At 41.1% G+C, this 20,854-nt stretch overlaps 1 protein-coding gene across 9 annotated transcripts in view; it reads left to right on the plus strand.

The window, feature by feature from the left end:
- Window positions 1-5,207: 5,207 nt before the first annotated feature.
- Window positions 5,208-20,854, plus strand: part of PPP1R36 (protein phosphatase 1 regulatory subunit 36) — a 47,371-nt gene continuing 31,724 nt past the window's right edge. For 4 of the 9 annotated variants that reach the window (XM_060620043.3, XM_060620047.3, XM_060620046.2 and 1 more), the window contains exons 1-6: window positions 5,208-5,378; window positions 6,184-6,248; window positions 15,892-15,978; window positions 16,747-16,844; window positions 16,952-17,018; window positions 19,422-19,520. In XM_060620043.3, coding sequence (XP_060476026.2) covers window positions 5,304-5,378; window positions 6,184-6,248; window positions 15,892-15,978; window positions 16,747-16,844; window positions 16,952-17,018; window positions 19,422-19,520 — 491 coding nt within the window. In that variant the 5' untranslated portion in view covers window positions 5,208-5,303. Of the gene's footprint in view, window positions 5,379-6,183; window positions 6,249-15,891; window positions 15,979-16,746; window positions 16,845-16,951; window positions 17,019-19,421; window positions 19,521-20,854 lie in introns of those variants that run through there. The other 5 variants (XM_060620040.3, XM_060620041.3, XM_060620044.3 and 2 more) reach the window with 5 other exon arrangements.

A 20,854-nucleotide genomic window follows, 5' to 3' on the forward strand; every position in this document is an offset into this window, starting at 1 on the left:
TTACTGTCTTGGAGTTTTTACTTTTCCCTTCTTACAGTTTTAAACATGTTGGTCTTTAGGAGATTAGTATGAGGTGAAGTGTGTCTAAGTCAGTCTTGTCTAATTCTCAGATGAGATTCCTGCTTTGAATTACCAATAATTTAAGAGGAGAAGATCTGGGTAAACTTTCTCCCTCCTTTTAATAAAGAAACCAGACAGGTCTGGTGTACCCAGTGTATCCAGACTCCTTAGGCTTGGCTTAAGTGTTCAAGTAAAAATCCACCGGAATATTCCAGCAGAATACAAACTATATTCTGGGGTTAAGTATAAAGTAAACACTGGGGCAGGAGTTGTCCTCTGACAATAGCCTTAGTATGGAACAAGTTGCTTTTTGTGCATGCAGGTGCCTGAAACAAGAGCCAGCAGAGCAAACTTCAAAGCCACTTAATATTAGAGTCCAATGTAGTCAAACTTGTTTTTAACCTTAATTTTCTAGTGAAACAGCTTAACATGTGAGCTAATAAGGCTGTGTTTTCAATAGTTACCATTACTTGGGGGATAGAGGGAGATAAAGATTTTTTTTTTTTTTTCTGATTTGAGAATCCTAATGCTTTTGCAATACCTGCCTTAACTCACTAGAATAGAGTTCTTTTCTAAAAGAGAAAAGTGCAAGATAGTCCTGTGTTTTGTTAATACACAACATATCCATTTTCTCATATATTTGATTTGAGATTGTTACAGATAAGAATATTGTAACCCTTTGGGATCCACTATCCTGGGCTTAAGCTTTAAAATCCACATCCGTAGGAGAAGGGGGTTCATGTTTGTATTTTTTAGCGGAATGACACCTCTGCTTTGTTCTGATTTACTCTCTTTAAGGGGAACTTGGGAGACATTCTGTAAATCTGATTGGAAAACACAGTTAACCTAATGTGTTCATCACATATAGACACTTCGATATCTCTTTTCAAGTGATGTCGATTTGCTCCATGTTGTTCATAAGATAACAGTGAATTATAGAAGCTACGTTTTTAGTAGTGGACCCTTCTGTATCATGTGGAGAGATTAATATTTTAAATAATATAAAAACTAGAGAACAAATTAGCCTAAAAATGTTGAGCTTTATAATAAGCCTGACCTACAAGAGCTGACTCGTATATACATTAAGTTTTATTTTTTAATTTTTTCAGCAAAGTCATTTGAGTGGATGGGAGTGAAATAAAAAGGCAATATTGAAATTGTCTCAAAATAAACTTAAAAAATATTTAAGGAAATTGCTCTTTACACTGAAAAGCTGGTAACTCAGGTATTTTAATGCTAATGCCACATTGGTGGAAAGTTTTCAGCAAAGAGGCATTAAGAGTGTTTAATTAACTACAGATAGCATCACATAAATATTTGACAAATTACCTTAGTACTAACAGAATCAGGTGAATACTAGCATTAGAGTGATGTTTAACATGAATTTTTTCCAACATAATGCTCATTCTATTAACCTTTTCTTAGTCCTTTATTTGTTGAAAGCACTTATCCCTTGCTCTAACTTCAAAATGTAATGGAATCTTTCTGTAAGTGCAAAAGGGCAATTTGGTAATAGTATGTTTCATTTTAGACCTTTCTTTAGAAATTAGTTTCTAAAGTATCAGAGAAAATGACCAATGGTAGTCTCTTTGACTATCCTATGGCGTGGCCTCTGGTAACTTGCCATAACACAAATATCAGTATGCAGATACTGCATTTTCTGTTATTCTGAAAAGTAATTTGCAAAACCCCCAGCCTTCTTGAGTGTTTTTAATTTTGTCTTCTCAAATTTATCTAGATCTGAATATTGCAAAGATAAAGGCACCAAACTAGCCATTCAGTGTTTCCATGGGTCATTTGAAACCGGTAACTGGATAACTCCTGGGAACTCCTTAGCAGATGTTAGATCAGCCATAGTCAAATGACAATGGAAAAAGTACTTGATGTTGGATGAGGCTAAATTACAGTTTAAGGAATAATTAGCATCACTTCAACTTGAAAGTAGTGTTACACTAGGGACTAGTCATGTCTAAGGCTAATGCAGTACATACAGAATGCTAAGGGATTAAAAACATTTCTCAGATGGGCACTTAAATCCTTACCTGAATGTCTAATACAGTTCCTGTTTTGAGGCAGTAAGTCTAAACACCTGTCAAAATAAGACCTAGCAGGTTGTTTACAGGATTTGAGACCCAGAAATTTCAAAACAAGCTTACTCTAAATTTTTTATTGCATTAGTTTGATGTGTATAGTGGTAATTAATGGTTGTTCATGAGGAGATTTTTTTTTTTTTAAGTTTATTTTTGAGAAGGGGTGGAGGGGCAGAGAGAGAGAATTCCAAGTAGGCTCCATGCTCATCACAAAGCTTGAGGAGAGGCTGGATCCCACGACCGACCACGAGATCAAAACCCTGAGATCACAACCTGAGCTGAAATCAAGAGTTGGATGCTTAACCAACTGAGCCACCCAGGCACCCTCATGAGGAGGTATTAATGCTGCTCACATCTTTAAACTTAGCATGCATAATAGGATATTTACTGTATCACCTGTATGATATATCAGGGAGACTTAATGAGAATTTCTCTATCCTATGAATTGAATGTAGTTTATCATGTGCTGTGAGGCATATTCCCCTTGATTTTGAACACTGGAATTAAAGTTTTAAAGAATCTCAAATCCATACATCACAAGACAATTGCTAAGGCAGTATGTATGTTTAGGTTAAGGAACAACAACCTAAACCTAGTTTAGGTTAGGTTAAGGAATATTCAGTTGCTTCTGTATAATGTCTAAATAGAAATAAGAAAACGGTTTTGAAGGGTTATCCTTAAGCATTAAAATTAGATACAGAAAAGTTGATACATTCCTTAAAAATTATGGATCTTAGAAAAAGAGCCCAATATTTATTCTTGAGATAGCTCTCGGAATACTTCAGGGTATATGCATTTCTGAGATTTAATAGGGTGATGTTTAGTGTTGAAATGTCTTTCCCTTAGAACAAATTAAGAAGCCATAGGTTCTTTTCCTCTTTCAGTTTAGGTTGTTTGTGAATTGAAGATTGAGGAAATAAGCAACCAAAAATGGAGTTGATCTTCAAATACTGGAATTGCTATTTTCTTACATGTTAGTTTTTATTTAATGTTTATTTTTGAGAGAGAGCATGCGAGCACAAGTGGAAGAGGGGCAGAAAGAGAGAGAGAGACAGAATCTGAAGCAGTCTCCAGGCTCTGAGCTGTCAGTGCAGAGCCCAAGGCGGAGCTCAAACAAACTGTGAGATCATGACCTCAGCTGAAGTTGGATGCTTAACCAACTGAGCCACCCAGGTGTCCCAAAAATCTTTTTTTTTTTTTTTTTTTTTTTAGAGGAAGGGAGAGGGGCAGAAGAAGAGAGGGAGAATCCTAAGCAGGCTCCATACTCAGTGCAGAGCCCAAATTGGGGCTCGATCCCACGACCCTAGGATCAAGACCTGAGCTGAAATCAAGAGTCTGTTGCTCAGCTGACTGAGCCATCCGGGCACCCCTCACATGTTAGTTTTTAAAGGTAGAATTATAATACTTTGAAAATCTCTCCATTATGACTTTTTCATATATAAGCATACATTATATTCAGTTAATGTCTTTGGCCTAAAATCTGCGATCAGCAATTTAGTTCTATCTTACATGCTCTTAGTTACATGACCTTGAGAAGTTTCTCTTCATTAGGCAAACAAAACAAAACAATTTCCCTCACAGGACACTTGAAACTGTTAAATATTTAGAATAGTACCTTTATCCCTACTTTATAACATCATGAATTGTTTTTTTAAAGGGAAAACTTTTTGTCATGTTCCTTTTATGTAGATCATTGGAGTTCTCAACTCTTATTTTTTACCTTAATTTTGTACATTAGACAGCTTGAAGTTAATCTATGGTGAAGTATAAAAGGTCTTTGGTTTTCTGTTTGCATTTCTTCATTCACTGGGATAAACTGAAGAGGCTGACTGAAGTGTGGTCTTCCTGATAATGGTTGTGAGGTGAATGGATTCTACCCAGAGTCCTTGGTGTTTCTCAGACCTCTGTGGAGCTTCAGCTCATTTCTCCCTGTCCTCCTCACCCCAAGTGATATACATTGTTAGATGAAAAACTCTTAGTGACTGGGGTTTTCTTACTCCTATTTCAAGTGAGCCATTCACCATGTATAATAGGCCAGTCCTGAGGCCACAGCCTCAAAGCCCCACTGCCAGTGGATAGGTGGGTTTCCATATCATCTAAACAGCAGTGGACTGGAGTGGAACATGAATCTAGCTGATTACAGTTTTATACCACCGGAACCAGTGATTATGTGTTATCAAGTAGACTGGGAGGGCGAGGTAAGGGGAAGCAGTGGGATGGCTACTGCCATACGTTTTAAATTTATGGGAGTAAAGTTACCAACTATTTACTGAGGAACTCTTAACCGTATTAGGCTACGGGGATAAAACAAAGGCAGAATATATTAGGCATTCTCAATAATGTAGTGATATCTAGCATTGCTTACATCAGTGTTGGAAGGGGAAAAAAAATACCAACGTCTGCGTATCTACTCGGTTGCAAGAAGGAATTAGAAGACACATGATTTGAAAAGTGAAAAGCGGGCACGTGAAAATGTTATTGAATACTCATGGACACGAAGCAAGTTTTCTTAGAGCAACACTAATTTTGAGTTCGGAAGGGCGGTGCTTTATACACATTCCTCCTTAAAAATCCTCCTAATTCCTGATTTGGGTATCTTCGGACAGAGGTTCAGAGTTGCCTTGCCCTGGGTCAACACATCTAGTTATGCAGTAGAACCAAGTTAAGAAACCTGATTTCCACGCATCCTTCCCTGAACCTCCCCCACACCCCCATCGACTTAATCCCAACCTGGATTTGAAATTTAGTGCTAGTAAATCGGGACAAAGGGATCTTCCCTATGAAACGGGATCTTGGTATTCCAATTACGAACGAAGACAATTCAGTGCTTTGCCTCACAGCTGGAAGGCCAGGTAGAATCGACCCCTGCAGAAATAACCCCTGGGCAGCTACACCACGGATACGCCAAAAAGGCGCCACGGCAAAGGTAGAAAGTAGACGGAGCCCCGCGAGGGCCGGACCGGGCGGAGGCGCCTCCCGCACCGCGTGCGCAGCCTCGCAGCGCCGCGGCCTCTCTGCCCGCCCGCTGCGTCAGCTGAGCCCGCGGCGGAAGCAGGGTCCCCGCCCCCCTCCGCCCTCCGCCCTGCGGCCACGGTTGCCCAGCGCGAGCGCGCAGTTGCCTGGGCGACAGTGAGGGGCTGGCTGGGAGAGGCCATGCATCAGGTGACGGTGCCGGAGCTTTATTCCCGGAGGAAGCGGGCAGAGGGACAGGGGGCTTCCTCGCCGGAGGTAAGCGCAGCCTTCCTTGGTCGCCCCCACTCCCGAGGCAGGGGCAGGCCGGCCCTGCCGCCTCCTCCCGGCCCGCAGCTCCCGGGGCGCCCTCCACCCCGACTCAGCTCCGGCCGAGCGGCACTCAGAGATGTGGGCAGCTGTGCCTACGAAACCCAAACTATGGAGGTGTACTCGGCCAAAGGGCAGAGTTGAATCCTGGCTCCTCACCGGGATATTTAGATGTTTATGAAAGTTCCACCTCACCACCTCTAATTTGTTGGTTGCAAAAGAAATAGCCTTCCTGCGCAGGAAGCTGTCCTGCTCGGGGGGTGCGATCCGCGGAAAGAAAAGGCTGGTGGGTTGGAAGCTACCACTACTGAAAAAGTAAGCTGGTTCTTTGCCTACTTCCTCTGGGCGGGGTCGGTTCGAGCAGGCTCCCCTGCCTGTTATGAGTGTCTTAACTCCTCTGTTGAGGCTGCCCTAGGCATCAGTTTATTGTGGTCTGAGTCGCAGTTCATCGGTCAGTTGCTATGATGAGCCTTGCGACAGTAGTGCAGGCTAAGTGAAGTTTCCTTCCTTCCCTTCCTTTTCCTCCTCTTTCCCTTATTTCTCTCTTCTTTCTTTTCTACCGAAACTACATCTGAAAACAAGATGGGTAAAATCCTGGCTTCAAGATAAAAACAAACCAACCCCACAACACTTGAAGATACTACATCTTTATTGAATAAAGAGCGGCTAGTGGGAATTGTTAAAAGCTCATTATGCCATGTGTATTGTAAATTGAGTTTTTAATTATATTTGCTGCAATCATTTCATTTTACAGCAATTGGGATTACGATTAGGGATGTGGTACTGGAAAGATGAAACCAGAACTCTTGAATTCAGAAGGTAAATTTTATTAAAACTTTATTGTAGCTTTTATAAAAATTGCATGTGCCCGGAGTAAAAAAAAAAAAAAAAAAAATTCAAGCAATACAGAAGAATATAATGAGCAAAATAAATACCTGCTGAAATCCAACCATCTAGAGAAAACCATTTTGGTGAGCAGCCGTCCAGATATCATTTTCTGATAAATTTATCAGCTGCTTCCTATGGACCAGACACTGTGCTAATCAGTTTGCCAACCGTTTCAAAAAGCTGCATGTTCATCCAGTTTTACAGATGAAGAAACTGAAGTCAAAGGGTTAAGCAATTGGAGGAAAACTAAGTGACTTGGCCAAATCACACAGCTCACAGGTGACTAAGATGATTGAAATCTAGGTCTGTTTGGCTCAGGGTACATACTCTTAACTGCTTTATAAAATTGCCTCTTTGAGTTATAGAAATATAATTGTACATTAACGGGACCGTATTATACTTGCTGCGCAATAGACAGCCAATTCTACAAGGTAAAATTATTAAATTAGAAAAAAATCTCCATTGAGAAAATACTGACTCTATTAAGTGCATAACTAAACTAATAATACTAGCCACTGTCTGCCGTGCTGTGTGCCTATTATGTGCCCGACATTTGCATTTTTTCTGATTCTTAAACAGCCATGGAAAGTGAGCATTATTATCTCCATTTTAGAGGTGAAGAAATAAGGCTCAGGAGACTGAGCAATTGAACCAAAGTCCTACAGCCAGTAAGTAGCAAAATTGACATTTTGAACCACAGTTTGTCTGATGCCAGAGCCCTTCCCGCCATAGACAGTGTCTCCCTCCTTTAGACTGTAAGCCCCTCAGTGGCAGGAACTGTCTTATTCATCTTTGTGTCCCTTGAAGGAGCTGTCTGTAGAACTTCACAGAGTAGGCCCTCACCAGATGTTTATTGAATATTTCAATACACCAACTAGATTCAAGTAGAGGAAGGCTAGAGGCAGGGGACCAGTTTAAAAGCTAGCTGTGGGAGGTTTACAGATAGCTGCCCAGGTACGAAACCATGAGTCGGCACGAAGTCCACGTTAGGAGGAATAGAGAGAAGGGTACAGGACCAAGAAATACTTAAGAGCTGGAACTGACAGGATTTTGGATAGAATGGATAAGATGTGAAGGGAGAGGGAGAGGAGGTGCTTAGGCTGACTGCCAGTGTCTCTCTTGGGTGATGGGGTGGCTGCGATTGCCCTTCTCCTGTATACAGAATAACAGACAAAACTAATGTGCCTGAGGTTACTATGACACGTTCACATGCACATGTCTCTTAGGCTGTTGGACAAATGGGGCTGGAGGTCAGGAGAGGCTAAGCAGATGTAGTTTATAGTTACATCATAGGTAAAACGACATTTGATGGCAATTAAACAATAATTTAAAAAATCAAATTTTACATTTTATAGAATGTTTGTTTCGGTATTGCTGAGTAGTTTGTCATTTCCAAAGTGGTGATCTCAGTTTTTTTGTCTGCAAATATGTCACAAAATTCTGTTGTCTAGCTCCCAAAATATCACACTCAGTGAGTGTGAGATAGACAGTGAGAAGGACAGAAAGAGCTTTGGGATTAGCCCGCCACGATAATGGAGTCAAAATACAAGTTAAATACATGTTACAACACCAGATAATGTGGGTAGAAATTTTAAGTGCCAAAATGTTCTTTTCTCAATCTTCATGTATATTTAAAGGCCATCTCAGTCCTCTCTTTTTTGATGAACGTGGACCATACTTTTTACTTACTGACATTCTTTGTAAATGAAATTAATTTGCAGTATATTTCAAACTGATTTTCAGTGTGACTGGTAACTCCGATAACTAAAATCCTTGCAAGTCTGATTTTGCTAGTTTTTTTTTTCTTACAGCGTTATTAAAGTTTTTTTAGGTAAATGTAACATTTGAAACTTTTTGTATGGGAAGAGAGGTGCCTGGGTGTCTCAGTTGGTTAAGCATCTGACTGTTGATTTTGGCTCGGGTTGTAATCTCATGGTTCATGGGCTTGAGCCCCATGTAACGCTCTGCTCTGACAGTATGGAGATTGCTTGGGATTCTCTCTCCCTCTCTCTCTGCCCCTTCCCTGCTTGCTCTCTCTGTCTCTCTCTCAAAATACCTAAATAAACACTAAAACAATTTTTTTAAACTTTTTTTAAATGTTTATTTTTGAAAGAGAGCAGGACAGAGCACGAGGGGGGGCAGGGGGCAGAGAGAGATGGAGACACATGACCCAAAGCAGGCTCCAGGCTCTGAACTGTCAGCACAAAGCCCGACGTGGGGCTCAAACTCAAGAGGTGCGAGGTCATGACCTGAGCTGAAGTCCCACGCTCAACCGACTGAGCCACCCAGGTGCCCCCAAAAAACTTTTTGTAATGGAAGATTTCAAGGATATACAAAAGTGGGAGAAGGGTATAATGAACTCCAACATTCCCATGATGCAGCATGAACAGTCACCAAATTAAGATCCACTTCATATCATCCACACCCATCTACTCCACCTCTTGATTATTTTTAAGCAAATTCCAGACATCGTATCATTTCATCTATAAATATCTCAGTCTTTATCTCAAAAAATAAGCACTCTCTTAAAAAATAAACCTTACTGTTTATGCATTTACAAATGGAAATGGTAATTTCTTTATATCATCATATATTCAATTTGCATTCAGGTATCTACTCTTCTCAACCTTTCAGTTCCTGGCTTCTTTCCTGAATGAGTGGCACTGGAAATCTTTTTTTAAAATTAATTAATTAATTAATTTTTAAATTTACATCCAAGTTAGTTAGCATATAGTACAACAAGGATTTCAGGAGTAGATTCCAGTGATTCATCCCCTAGGTATAACAGCCAGTGCTCATCCCAACAAGTGTCTTCCTTAATGCTCCTTACCCATTTAGCCTATCCCCCCTCCTACAACCCCTCCAGCAACCCTCTGTTCTCTATATTTAAGAGTCTCTTTTGCCTTGTCCCCCTCTCTGTTTTCATTTTATTTTTGCTTCCCTTCCCTTATGTTCATCTGTTTTGTATCTTAAAGTCCTCATATGAGTGAAATCATGTGATATTTGTCTTTCTCTGACCGATTTCACTTAGCATAATACCCTCTAGTTCCATCCACATAGTTGCAAATGGCAAGAGTTCATTCTTTTTGATTGCTGAGTAATACTCCATCACACACACACACACACACACACACACACACACACACACACACCACATCTTCTTTATCCATTCCTACACCAATGGACATTTGGGCTCTTTCCATACTTTGGCTATTGTTGATAGTGCTGCTATAAACATGGGGGTGCATGTGTCCCTTGGAAACAGCACACCTGTATCCCTTGGATAAATATCTAGTAGTGCAATTGCTGGGTTGTAAGGTAGTTCTATTTTTAATTTTTTGAGGAACCACCATACTGTTTTCCAGAGTGGCTGTACCGGCTTGCATTCCCACCAGCCGTGCAAAAGAGATCCTCTTTCTCCGTATCCTCACCAACATCTGTTGTTGCCTGAGTTGTTAATGTTAGCCATTCTGACAGGTGTGAGGTGATATCTCATTGTGGTTTTGATTTGTATTTCCCTGATGATGAGTGATGTTGAGCATTTTTTCATATGTCGGTTGGCCATCTGGATGTCTTTGGAGAAGTGTCTATTCATGTCTTTTGTCCATTTCTTCACTAGATTATTTGTTTTTTGGGTGTTGAGTTTGATAAGTTCTCTATAGATTTTGGATCCTAACCCTTTTTCTGATACGTCCTTTGCAAATATCTTCTCCCATTCCGTTGGTTGCCTTTTACTTTTGCTGATTGTTTCCTTCTCTGTGCGGAAGCTTTTTATTTTGATGAGGTCCCAATAGTTCATTTTTGCTTTGGTTTCTCTAGCAACATGGAGATATGTTGAGTAAGAAGTTGCTGCAGCTGAGGTCAAAGAGGTTTTTGCCTGCTTTCTCCTCTAGGATTTTGATGGCTTCCTGTCTTATGTTTAGGTCTTTCATCCATTTTGAGTTTATTTTTGTGTATGGTGTAAGAAAGTGGTCCAGGTTCATTTTTCTGCATGTTGCTGTCCAGTTTTCCCAGCATCATTTGGGGAAGAGACTGTCTTTATTCCATTGGATATTCTTTCCTGCTTTGTCAAAGGTTAGTTGGCCATACGTTTGTGGGTCCATTTCTGGGTTCTCTATTTTGTTCCATTGATCTGAGTGTCTGTTTTTGTGCAAGTACCATCCTGTCTTGAGGATTACAGCTTTGTAATACAGCTTGAAGTCCAGGATTGTGATGCCTCCAGCTTTGGTTTTCTTTTTCAGGATTGCTTTAGCTATTCAGGGTCTTTTGTGGTTCCATACAAATTTAGGATTGTTTGTTCTAGCTCTGTGAAGAATGCTGGTGTTATTTTGATAGGGATTGCATTGAATATGTAGATTGCTTTGGGTAGTATTGACATTTTAACAATATTTGTTCTTCCAATCCAGGAGCATGGAATATTTTTCATTTTTTTTTGTGTGTGTTGTCTTCAGGTTTTTCATAAACTTTCCATAGTTGTTTTTTTTTTTTTTTTTTTTTTTTTTGTCCACAGTTTTCAATGTATAGATTTTTCACCTCTTTGGGTAAGTTTATTCCTAGGTATTTTATGGGTTTTGGTGCAATTATAAATGGGATTGATTCCTTGATTTCTCTTTCTGTTGCTTCATTATTGGTGTATAGGAATGCAACTGATTTCTGTGTATTGATTTTATATCCTGGGACTTTGCAGAATTCATGGATCAGTTCTAGCAGGTTTTGGTGGAATCTTGGGTTTTCCATATAGAGTATCGTGTCATCTGTGAAGAGTGAAAGTTTGACTTCCTCCTGTGGCATTGGAAATCTTACCCTTCAGAGAAGACCTTGCTGTCTCTGTCACTGGCAGTACCCCGAGAGGGATAACTGTATCAGAATAAAACAGGATATCCATAACCTCCACACAAGAAATGGACACACAGTAATGGGTAGGGAAAGGATGATCATTATTTCTTTTTTTTTTTTTTTTTTTTTTTGAGAGAGAGAGAGAGAGCACGCAAATGCACGAGTAGGGGTGGGGGTGGTAGAGGGAGAGAGAAGGAAATCTTAAACAGGACTTGATCCCACAGCTCTGGAATCATGACTTGAGCTGAAATCAAGAGAGGGACGCTCAACTGACTGAGCCACCCAGGTACCCTAGGCATTATTTCTTAATAGGCAGTTAAGGAAGAGACCTCAAAGAGTGGTTTGCAGGAAGACTTGGGTTCAAATCCTAGCTCTCCCACTTGCTAGGTGATTATCATTTGTCAGGTTACTTAGCCTCGCTAATTATCGGTTCCTTTGTCTATAAAATGAAATCATAATGCCTTGTGAGGAGTAAATGAGGGTATTGCATAATTCATCAGCATGCATGCCCATTGCTTATTTCTTTTTTTAATTTTTTTTTAACGTTTATTTATTTTTGAGACAGAGAGAGACAGAGCATGAACAGGGGAGGGTCAGAGAGAGGGAGACACAGAATCTGAAACAGGCTCCAGGCTCCAAGCTGTCAGCACAGAGCCCGACGCGGGGCTCGAACTCACGGACTGTGAGATCGTGACCTGAGCCCAAGTCGGCTGCTCAACCGACTGAGCCACCCAGGTACCCCCATTGCTTATTTCTTAAAGAGGGAATAACTTTCTTCACAGGCCACCTCTGGGTTGTCCCATGAGGCAGGCTTCTCCCTGACTTAGTGTCAGCAGTCCTACCCCTTCTACTCACAGCTGGGAGAGAACCAGCAGCTTGCTTGCATGAGTCTTTGCCAAGGTCATTGACTCCCCTGAGGACATACAGCTGAGGAAACTATACCTCCAGAAGCCTGAACTTCTCTCATCTTTCATAATGGCCTGAGAGAAGAGTCTAATAACCAACTGAGGAGCTCTAATTTGTGTGGAAGCCAAGAGTGGTCCAACCCTCTGCATTTTAGTGGTGGGTTCTAGGGGAAAATAAGATTCTTTTTTTCCTCACTTATTTCAGGGCAAAGGGAAATGACATGATTATGTTGTAATATTAGAAATGTAACAAAATGTGGTCTGAGAAAGGCGCAGATTCTAACGGGGTTGCCAGGTGGAGACCGCGGGAGGGCACAGAACGAGCTCAGACTGCTGTTCGGCAGCCAATCAGAGGTACAATTCAAAGGACAGCTTTTAGTTATTACTAGTGACACTTCCTAGTGATTTCAAATGCACTGTGAGCGTAGGCTGCCTGTAGAGCTACAGCAGGGCCCTCAAGAGAGAGAAATCCTTCCCACTAGCTGAGGTAGAGAATGACTTCAGTCAAGTGAAATGCCACTCAGACAAGTGTGAAGTAGGGAAGGCATGTCCGAAGGTCAGAGAATAAGGACTAGAGGTTTAGCAGTACATGTCAGACTATTGGCTAAGGACAGGCACTCAGTGTCTTATTTTAAGGTGCTCTCATCTCAAATCATCTCAGGCAAATAGGGCAGGACGCTTTGAATTATAGGGATAAGACTGAGAAAAGGGCAGGAGACAGCAGTTTTATTGGGTATATCTATCTTCTCTTCTAGAGAGAAGAGAAACCCTGGGAGGGCTGGTGACCTGTGACTTCCTTAGCGTGGGGTAGGAAAGTTAACAGCCAATGGCTTGTAAGTGGCGAAAACCATGTGATGATCCAAGGAAAAATGTGAAAAAAACTTTGTGTCCTTGTTTAGGATGGTTATATGAAAGAAGGAGGTACTAATCTGCACAAGGCATCTAGCAAGGAGAAACGGCTTTAAGGAGCCATTAGAAAATGTCAGGATATTTGGGGGATTTGATTATTTTGTTAAAGACTATCTAAATGGTCTGTCGGGGCGCCTGGGTGGCATAGTCGGTTAAGCGTCCGACTTCGGCCAGGTCACGATCTCGCGGTCCGTGAGTTCGAGCCCCGCGTCAGGCTCTGGGCTGATGGCTCGGAGCCTGGAGCCTGTTTCCGATTCTGTGTCTCCCTCTCTCTCTGCCCCTCCCCCATTCATGCTCTGTCTCTCTCTGTCCCAAAAATAAATAAAAAACGTTGAAAAAAATAAATGGTCTGTCAATATAACATATCAACCATATAGTGTTTCTTTATATGTGCCTCTATCAACTTTTTCTTAGTTATGCAGGTAATAAGTCAATATGTTCTTGTTTAAAAACTCGAATAATATGGAAGTATACAGATTGGAAGGTAGATCTCTTCGTCACCATTTCACCTCTCTGCCCCTTCTGATCCCCTGTCTCTTTCTGGCAGTAGCCACCATCAACATTTGATATTCTTCCATTTCTTTTTACCCACCCACGCCCTCAGTAGTTCAGCATACCTTCCCAGCATACCCAATCCTTGCAGACCGCGGATAAGAGGAGCACCAGAAATAATGAAAACCTTAGAAATCGTCCACTGACCAGCTCAGTACCAATTGTCTTTTTTTTTTTTTAAGTTTGTTTGTTTATTTATTTACTTATTTATTTTGAGAGAGTCACAGTGTAAGTGGGGGAGGAGCAGAGACAGAGGGAGAGAGAGAATCACAAGCAGACTCCATGCTGCCAGCACAGAGCCTGACATGGGGCTTGAACTCACGAACCCGTGAAATCATGACCTGAGCCGAAACCTAGAGTCTGATGCTTAACGAACTGTGCCACCCAGGCGCCCCTGGTGCCAATTATCTTTAAAAAAAAAAAAAGTTGAAAAATGCAAAGAATCATTCCCTTGTGGGGACACGATGTATATGCTTTTAGGAACTAACCTCTTCTACAACCCGAACACTGCTAGGAGGTTGGCAGAAACTCCGGGAAGAAGACAGAGTCAAACAGATTAACTTTATTATTCCCATGGAGAGGTATTTCTGTAAAATAATTACTTTGTGAGTAACATCAATCCCAGAAAATTTTCAGATGAAGTTGTTTTATAACTGTTGCATCAAAAAACAAAACAAAAACACCCAACTGTTAAAAAACACACACAAAACTGTTGTGTCCACAGGGAGATAAAGAAAATATATATGATTGATATCCATCTTTAGAGAATGAGTAAAGTCTGGGGGAATGTGCTTCCATTACTACACCTACACACGTAAGCAGAAAGACAAGAAACTGTGGGCAGAGATTAGGTTTCTGGGTTGTGTTATTGTGGCATTGTTTCAGGCGGAAAAATAAAAATCGTAATCCACGGTGGGTTTCCAAACCAGTGTATTTGGTAGACCCCACAATTCTCTGAGAAAATGCACACTCTATAAGGCAGGAACCACATCCTGCTGGTCTACAAAACGTTTTTCTGGGTGGGGAGGGGGGTGGCACCTGGGTAGCTCAGCCAGTTGAGCATCTGACTTTGGCTCAGGTCATGATCTCGGAGTTTGTGAGTTCGAGCCTGCATTGGGCTCTGTGCTGATAGTTGGGAGCTTGGAGCCTGCTTCGGATTCTGTGTCTGCCTCTCTCTGTGCCCCTCCCCTACTCATGCTGTCTCCCTCTCTCTCTCTCTCTCTCTCTCTCTCTCTCTCTCAAAAATAAACATTAAAAATTTTTTTAAAAATGTTTTTCTGGGTTTTTCTATTCAGCATTTGCTGATATTCCTAAGGGTCTGTGCATTGACTCTAACAGGCACCATTTTCTTTTCTTTTCTTTTTAAAAATAAATTTTTAAAAAATGTTTTATTTATTTTTGACACAGAGAGCATGAGCAGGCGAGGGGCAGAGAGAGAGGGAGACACAGAATCTGAAGCAGGCTCCAGGCTCCGAGCTGTCTGCACAGAGCCCGACGCGAGGCTCGAACTCACAGACCGCGAGATCATGACCTGAGCCGAAGTCGGATGCTCAACTGACTGAGCCACCCAGGCGCCCCACCATTTTATTTTCAATGTCAGAGCAATGTGTGACGGAGTGTGACCTCATAGTATATGTTTGTTGCTCCGTCGTGGTCCCTTGTTAGCCCCATTACTGCTTAGTAAATGTTTGTACAACTATAGAGTTTAAGACACCCTGAGTTAAGTAAAGGGTCCCGATACCTCCCAAGAGATAGTCAAGGCCCTTACAAGAGTCCACAGCAGTGACAACTGAGATGCTGCTCGGGAGGCCGGATTGCCTGGTAGGTAAGCACATGGCTCTGAGGCTAGAGAGCCTGGGCCCCAATCCAGGCTCTGACACATGCTAAGTGATCTTGGTCAAGCTACTTACCTCTTTCTGAGCTTCAGTTTTTCTCATGTGTAAAAATGGCTATACGAGTAATATTAGAGTAATCATACTAGTAATCATAGAATTGCTGTGAGGACTAAGATTGTGCCTAAAAGCACTTGGTGCACAAGTGCTCAATAAATAAAAACATCTCTCCAAACTTACTGTGAGCTTTCTGTTTCTTGTGAAGTTACTACAACATCTTCAGAATGAAATGTTTCGTGTATGGTGGTATTCTGGAGGCTGCTGATACGTAGAGGCTGAATATAAAGTCTGAAATGTTCATCTTTTTTTCTAGATGGTTGTTCCATATGTAAATACACGAATTGAGGACCTCTGTGCCCAAGATTCTCCTCACTCTCCACTCATGACATATGCTAGTCCTGAGATGCCATGAGTTACTGTTGTGATAGCATCAGTCTTCATGGGAAGGTTCGGTTCCTAATTTTCTCATTTCTATTACAGTTTTACACCTGCAGTGGAACTCAAGGAAAAAGGAAAGAAAGGCAAAGCAATACACTTTGCTGAAATTGATGGTGCGGCTTCAGACAGGTACCTTCACTTCCCAACTGTGGCAGTGCTGCTGATAGCACCTCTTAGCAGAATGACTCAAGTGTTTACAAACTCTAAGAAAATGTCATTCCCATTATCTGAGGTTGAAATGCAGATACCCGTTAAGGAAAGAACATGCCCTATTTGACAATTGTGGGAGGAGTTATACCAGCCCCTGTAAATGTATCCCGGTGATAATTTGGCTCTTAGCAAATTTTCAACATTTTATACTTAAACAAATTTTTTTTTACTTTATTTTAGAGAAAGAGTGTGCATAGGAGTGAGCAGGGGAGAGGCAGAGGGAGAGAAGGAGAGAATCTCAAACAGGCATCATGCCCAGTGTGGAGCCCAACACGGGGCTCAATCCCATGACTCTGGGATCATGACTTGGGCCCCCACCAATAGTCGGACACTCAACTGACTGAGCCACACAGGCGCCCCTATACTTTTTTCTTTTTTTTAATCTGAATATGGTAGCTCCACCATAAATACATGATCTTAATAGATGATCTAAATGATCTGTTTTGGATGGAATTGGCATTTACATTTTCTATCAGGTAGTGTGCATTTCTCCTAACCCTAGCATGGTAAATATAATGTTTAATAAAATGCATTCCAAAATTCTCCTACATTAAACCAAACCCATTTTTGGGTTTTGACGTTCAGGCTCTCCTTACTTGATAGTAAAAGCCTCATGCATCTCAGGATCAATTACATACAGTTGAAATCTTTCAAGTCACTGCTAGACACTGTTACATTCCAAAACAGGTTGACGGATAAAAAGCTTGCTTCAAGAGACGATAAGTCACTTAAAGCCTTAGAGAAGCGAGGTCAGCAGGGCAACGTGACGCTCCATGATGCTAAATGTGAGTAGCTGGTTCATCATCCACACATATCGTATGGGGGGTGAACCTCTGAGGCCGCCCTCTGTCCCTCTGTCCCTCTTTCAATTGTCCATCTTTGTTCCTTTCAGTTGTTGCTTTGTTTTTACTACAAGATAATGAGATGCAGCGGATCTGTTCCTTTACAACATTCATGAGGTATGTAGTGCTCATGAGAAGTTTTATATCTTTCATCCTTAGTTCAAAGTAATTCCGCCTGATAAATGGCGAACAAATCTGGTTTTTGGAGAAAGGGCATGGGACTGGCTCTGTGCAAGCCATCCCCTCAGACTGAGACCAAAGCGATGAGGCCGGAAGTCACAGCAGCCCAAAATAAAGCCCTAGGGCAAGGAGAATGGATAGCATGTTATCAAGAGTCCCATAGAGACTACATTATGTTTATATAATAGTAAGAGGGTATACTCGTTTACTAAAGACCCATTTTCTCCGTTTTTGGAGCCCCAGCAAATACTAGGTGTGTGACTCTGGGTGAAGCTTCTTGACCTTTCTAAGCCTGTTTCCTCACATATGAAATCGGAAGTCGTTGTGTCTCCCTATGCCTGTGGGTGGAGGGTGCTTCTCAGGGTGCCGCACTTGAGCGTGCTCAGTGAGAAGTTCCCAACGATTGGCAGCCCTCCCAGGTTCCCTTACATTTAGTGAAGGCTGTTTGTGGCAAACACCTTAGGCTTTATTCCACAACAGGGGCACACTCCTCCCGACGACGACAGGGCAAGCTGGGAGCACTAGGGAGTCAGTGTCCCTTCGGTCAGTGCTGTGCGAGGAGGGAGTGTTGGTAGAAAAAGATCCTAACTTTCATCCGTCAAGATAACTCTGAGAAGTTTTCCCCGCCAGGACTGAACTACATTTGTCCACGGGGATAACCAACTTGTTAACCACCCCCTTTGTGGGCTTCCTTCCCTTTCCTGTCTCACTTCCCTACCCCACAACTGATGTTTCCTGTGCGCACATCCCACGTCTTTGTCTCAGAGTCTGTTTCTGGGAGAACCCACCCTAGGACAGGGACATATTAATGTCGTGGGAAAAAAATCTGCAGTGCTCACGTTCATCCTGTTGTCAAGGTATAGTTGAAGAAAGAATGTCAGTAAGAATTTCCACTTGCTAGAAAGAAAGTAGCAAAAATCTTGTAAGAGTATTTAGAAAGAAGACAAAGGCTTCTAATTTTTCCTTGTAGGACTGCCTTTGCTGCATGCATCCCACAGTAGTTTTTAAACAAATCAGATTGTGAATCAATGCAACCTTTTCCTCGAGCAAAACCATGAAACTTTAATATGCTCTACACTATGCCCTAGCAGTTTCACTCCGAGGAAGTTACTCAGAAATGTGGCCATCAGGCCAATTACTGCAGCAGTATTGATAACATTTCTAAAAGACCTACATATCCATCAATAGAGGACTACTTAAGTAAATTGTGAGTTATAGAATATTTTACCCCGCTGTTTAAGAGAATGAGGAAAATCGATCCATAGTATCAAGGAAAGAGGTCCATGCTAAGCAGGTAAGTGACAAAAGCAAGTTGCAAAGACTTGTGTGTACAGCGTTATCTTCTTTGCTACCAAAGAAAAATTTAAGGCATATATTCATGCGTGTGTATGTAGGTGTGTTGGTGGGGGAAGACCTTCTATGTAATTGTCTATGCTTTGGAAAGTGTAGAAAGGATTCAGGCCACTCTTAGCAGCGGCTGCCACTTGGAAGTAGGATGCTAGCAAGGGAGGAGAGGACTTTTTACTTTACACATTTGTGTACATTTTTTAAAGAATGGGAAAATATTATTTGTATAATAAAAACTTATTAAAAGTGAAAAGTAATTAATAAACAAAACTATAGTTTAGCGTGTGACCTCCCAAAAAGTTTTGGTTACAAAAATCCGATTTCTTACATCTTCAATAGTATAGTAGACAGAATTTTTAAGTTTTTTTGTTTGTTTGTGTTTTTTGAGAGAGAAAGAGCGTACTATGCAACTAGGGGAGGGACAGAGAGAAAGAGGGAGAGAGAGAATCCTAAGCAGGCTCCTTGCTGATCAGAATGGGATCCGATCTCAGGAACCATGAGACCATGACCTGAGCTGAAATCAAGAGTTGGACCCAGGTGCCTCAGTAGATAGAATTTTATTTTATTTATTTATTAAAAAATTTTTTTTAAATATTTATTTATTTTTGAGACAGAGAGAGACAGAGCATGAATGGGGGAGGGTCAGAGAGAGGGGGAGACACAGAATCCAAAGCAGCCTCCAGGCTCTGAGCTGTCAGCACAGAGCCCGACGCGGGGTTCAAACTCATGGACCATGAGATTGTGACCTGAGCTGAAGTCAGATGCTCAACCAACTGAGCCACCCAGGTGCCCCAGTAGATAGAATTTTAAATGGTAAATTAGTTGTGTAATAGGCATGATAACATGTACTTCTATTTATTCTTATGTCATGTGCCCATGTATTTTTATGAGAAGTTTTATATTTGAAATATGTCAGCATTCATTTCTTTCTTTCTTTCTTCTTTCTTTCTTTCTTTCTTTCTTTCTTTCTTTCTTTTTTAACTCTCCCCATAGGAATAAGAATCTTGACAATTTCCTCATGGCATTATTGTACTATTTATCTCATTACTTGGAAAAAATAGCCCTGGAAAAGAAACCCAAAAGCTGTGTGGTGTAAGTAGGACTTTGCAGTGCGCTGTAAAGTTTTATCATTGCCAGTAATAAAACTGACTTTTTTCTTTCAAGCTTTTATTTAAATTCAAGTTAGTTAACATACAGTGTAGTATTGGTTTCAGGAGCAGAATTTAGTGATTCATTACTAACATATAACACCCAGTGCTCATCACAGGTGCCCTCCTTAATGCCTATTATCTGTTTGGCCCATCCCCTCACCTCCCTTCCAGCAACCCTCGGTTTGTTCTCTTTAGTTAAGAGTCTCTTATGGTTTGCCTCCCTCACTGTTTTTCTCTTATTTTATTTTTCCTTTCCTCCCCCGTATGTTCATCTGTTTTGTTTCTTAAATTCCACATATGAGTGAAATCTTACAGTATTTGTCTTTCTCTGTCTTATTTCGCTTAGCATAATACACTCTGGCTCCATCCACATCATTGCAAAAGGCAAGATTTCATTCTTTTTGGTGGCTGAGTAATAGAGATGATGGAAATTTTTTAATTTTTGGAGTATGCTAAAATATTTACATGGGAGGAGTTCATTAGTTTTTAAAGCTCACTGAATAATTCAAATAGTTATTCTAACAACAAAATATTCCAGATAGTATAGACCAGCACTGCCCAGTAGAAATATAAAGAGAGCCACATATGTAATTTAAAATTTTTTCAGTAGCTAGATTTAAGAAACATAAAAGATAAAGGCGGGGGTGCCTGGCTGGTTCAGTCAGTAGAGCATACAACTCTTGATCTCAGTGTCATGAGTTTGAATCCCATGTTGGACTTAGAGAGTACTTACAAATAAAAAAATCTTAAAAAAGATAAAGGTGAAATTAAGTTTAATAATGTATTTCATTTAATGCAGTGACTCAAAAATGTCATTGAGACATGTAGTCAGTGTTATTTTTTTTTTTTTTTTTTTTTTAAATTTTCAACGTTTTTTATTTATTTTTGGGACAGAGAGAGACAGAGCATGAACAGGGGAGGGGCAGAGAGAGAGGGAGACACAGAATCGGAAACAGGCTCCAGGCTCCGAGCCATCAGCCCAGAGCCTGACGCGGGGCTCGAACTCACGGACCGCGAGATCGTGACCTGGCTGAAGTCGGACGCTTAACCGACTGCGCCACCCAGGCGCCCCTAGTCAGTGTTATTGTATGTTATTGTAATGTATGTTATTGATGACATACTTTGCTTTTTTTTTTTTTTTGTAGTAAATCTTTGAAATCTGACACTTACTTCCTCAGTTCAGATTAACCACAGTTAGTGCTTAGTAGCCACACGTGGCTCATGGCTACCATGTTGGACAGGGCAGATACAGATATTTGGTTTTATGCTTTTTAT

The sequence above is a fragment of the Panthera onca genome, chromosome B3, assembly GCF_046562875.1.
Source record: "Panthera onca isolate mPanOnc1 chromosome B3, mPanOnc1 haplotype 2, whole genome shotgun sequence".
NCBI lineage: Eukaryota > Metazoa > Chordata > Mammalia > Carnivora > Felidae > Panthera > Panthera onca.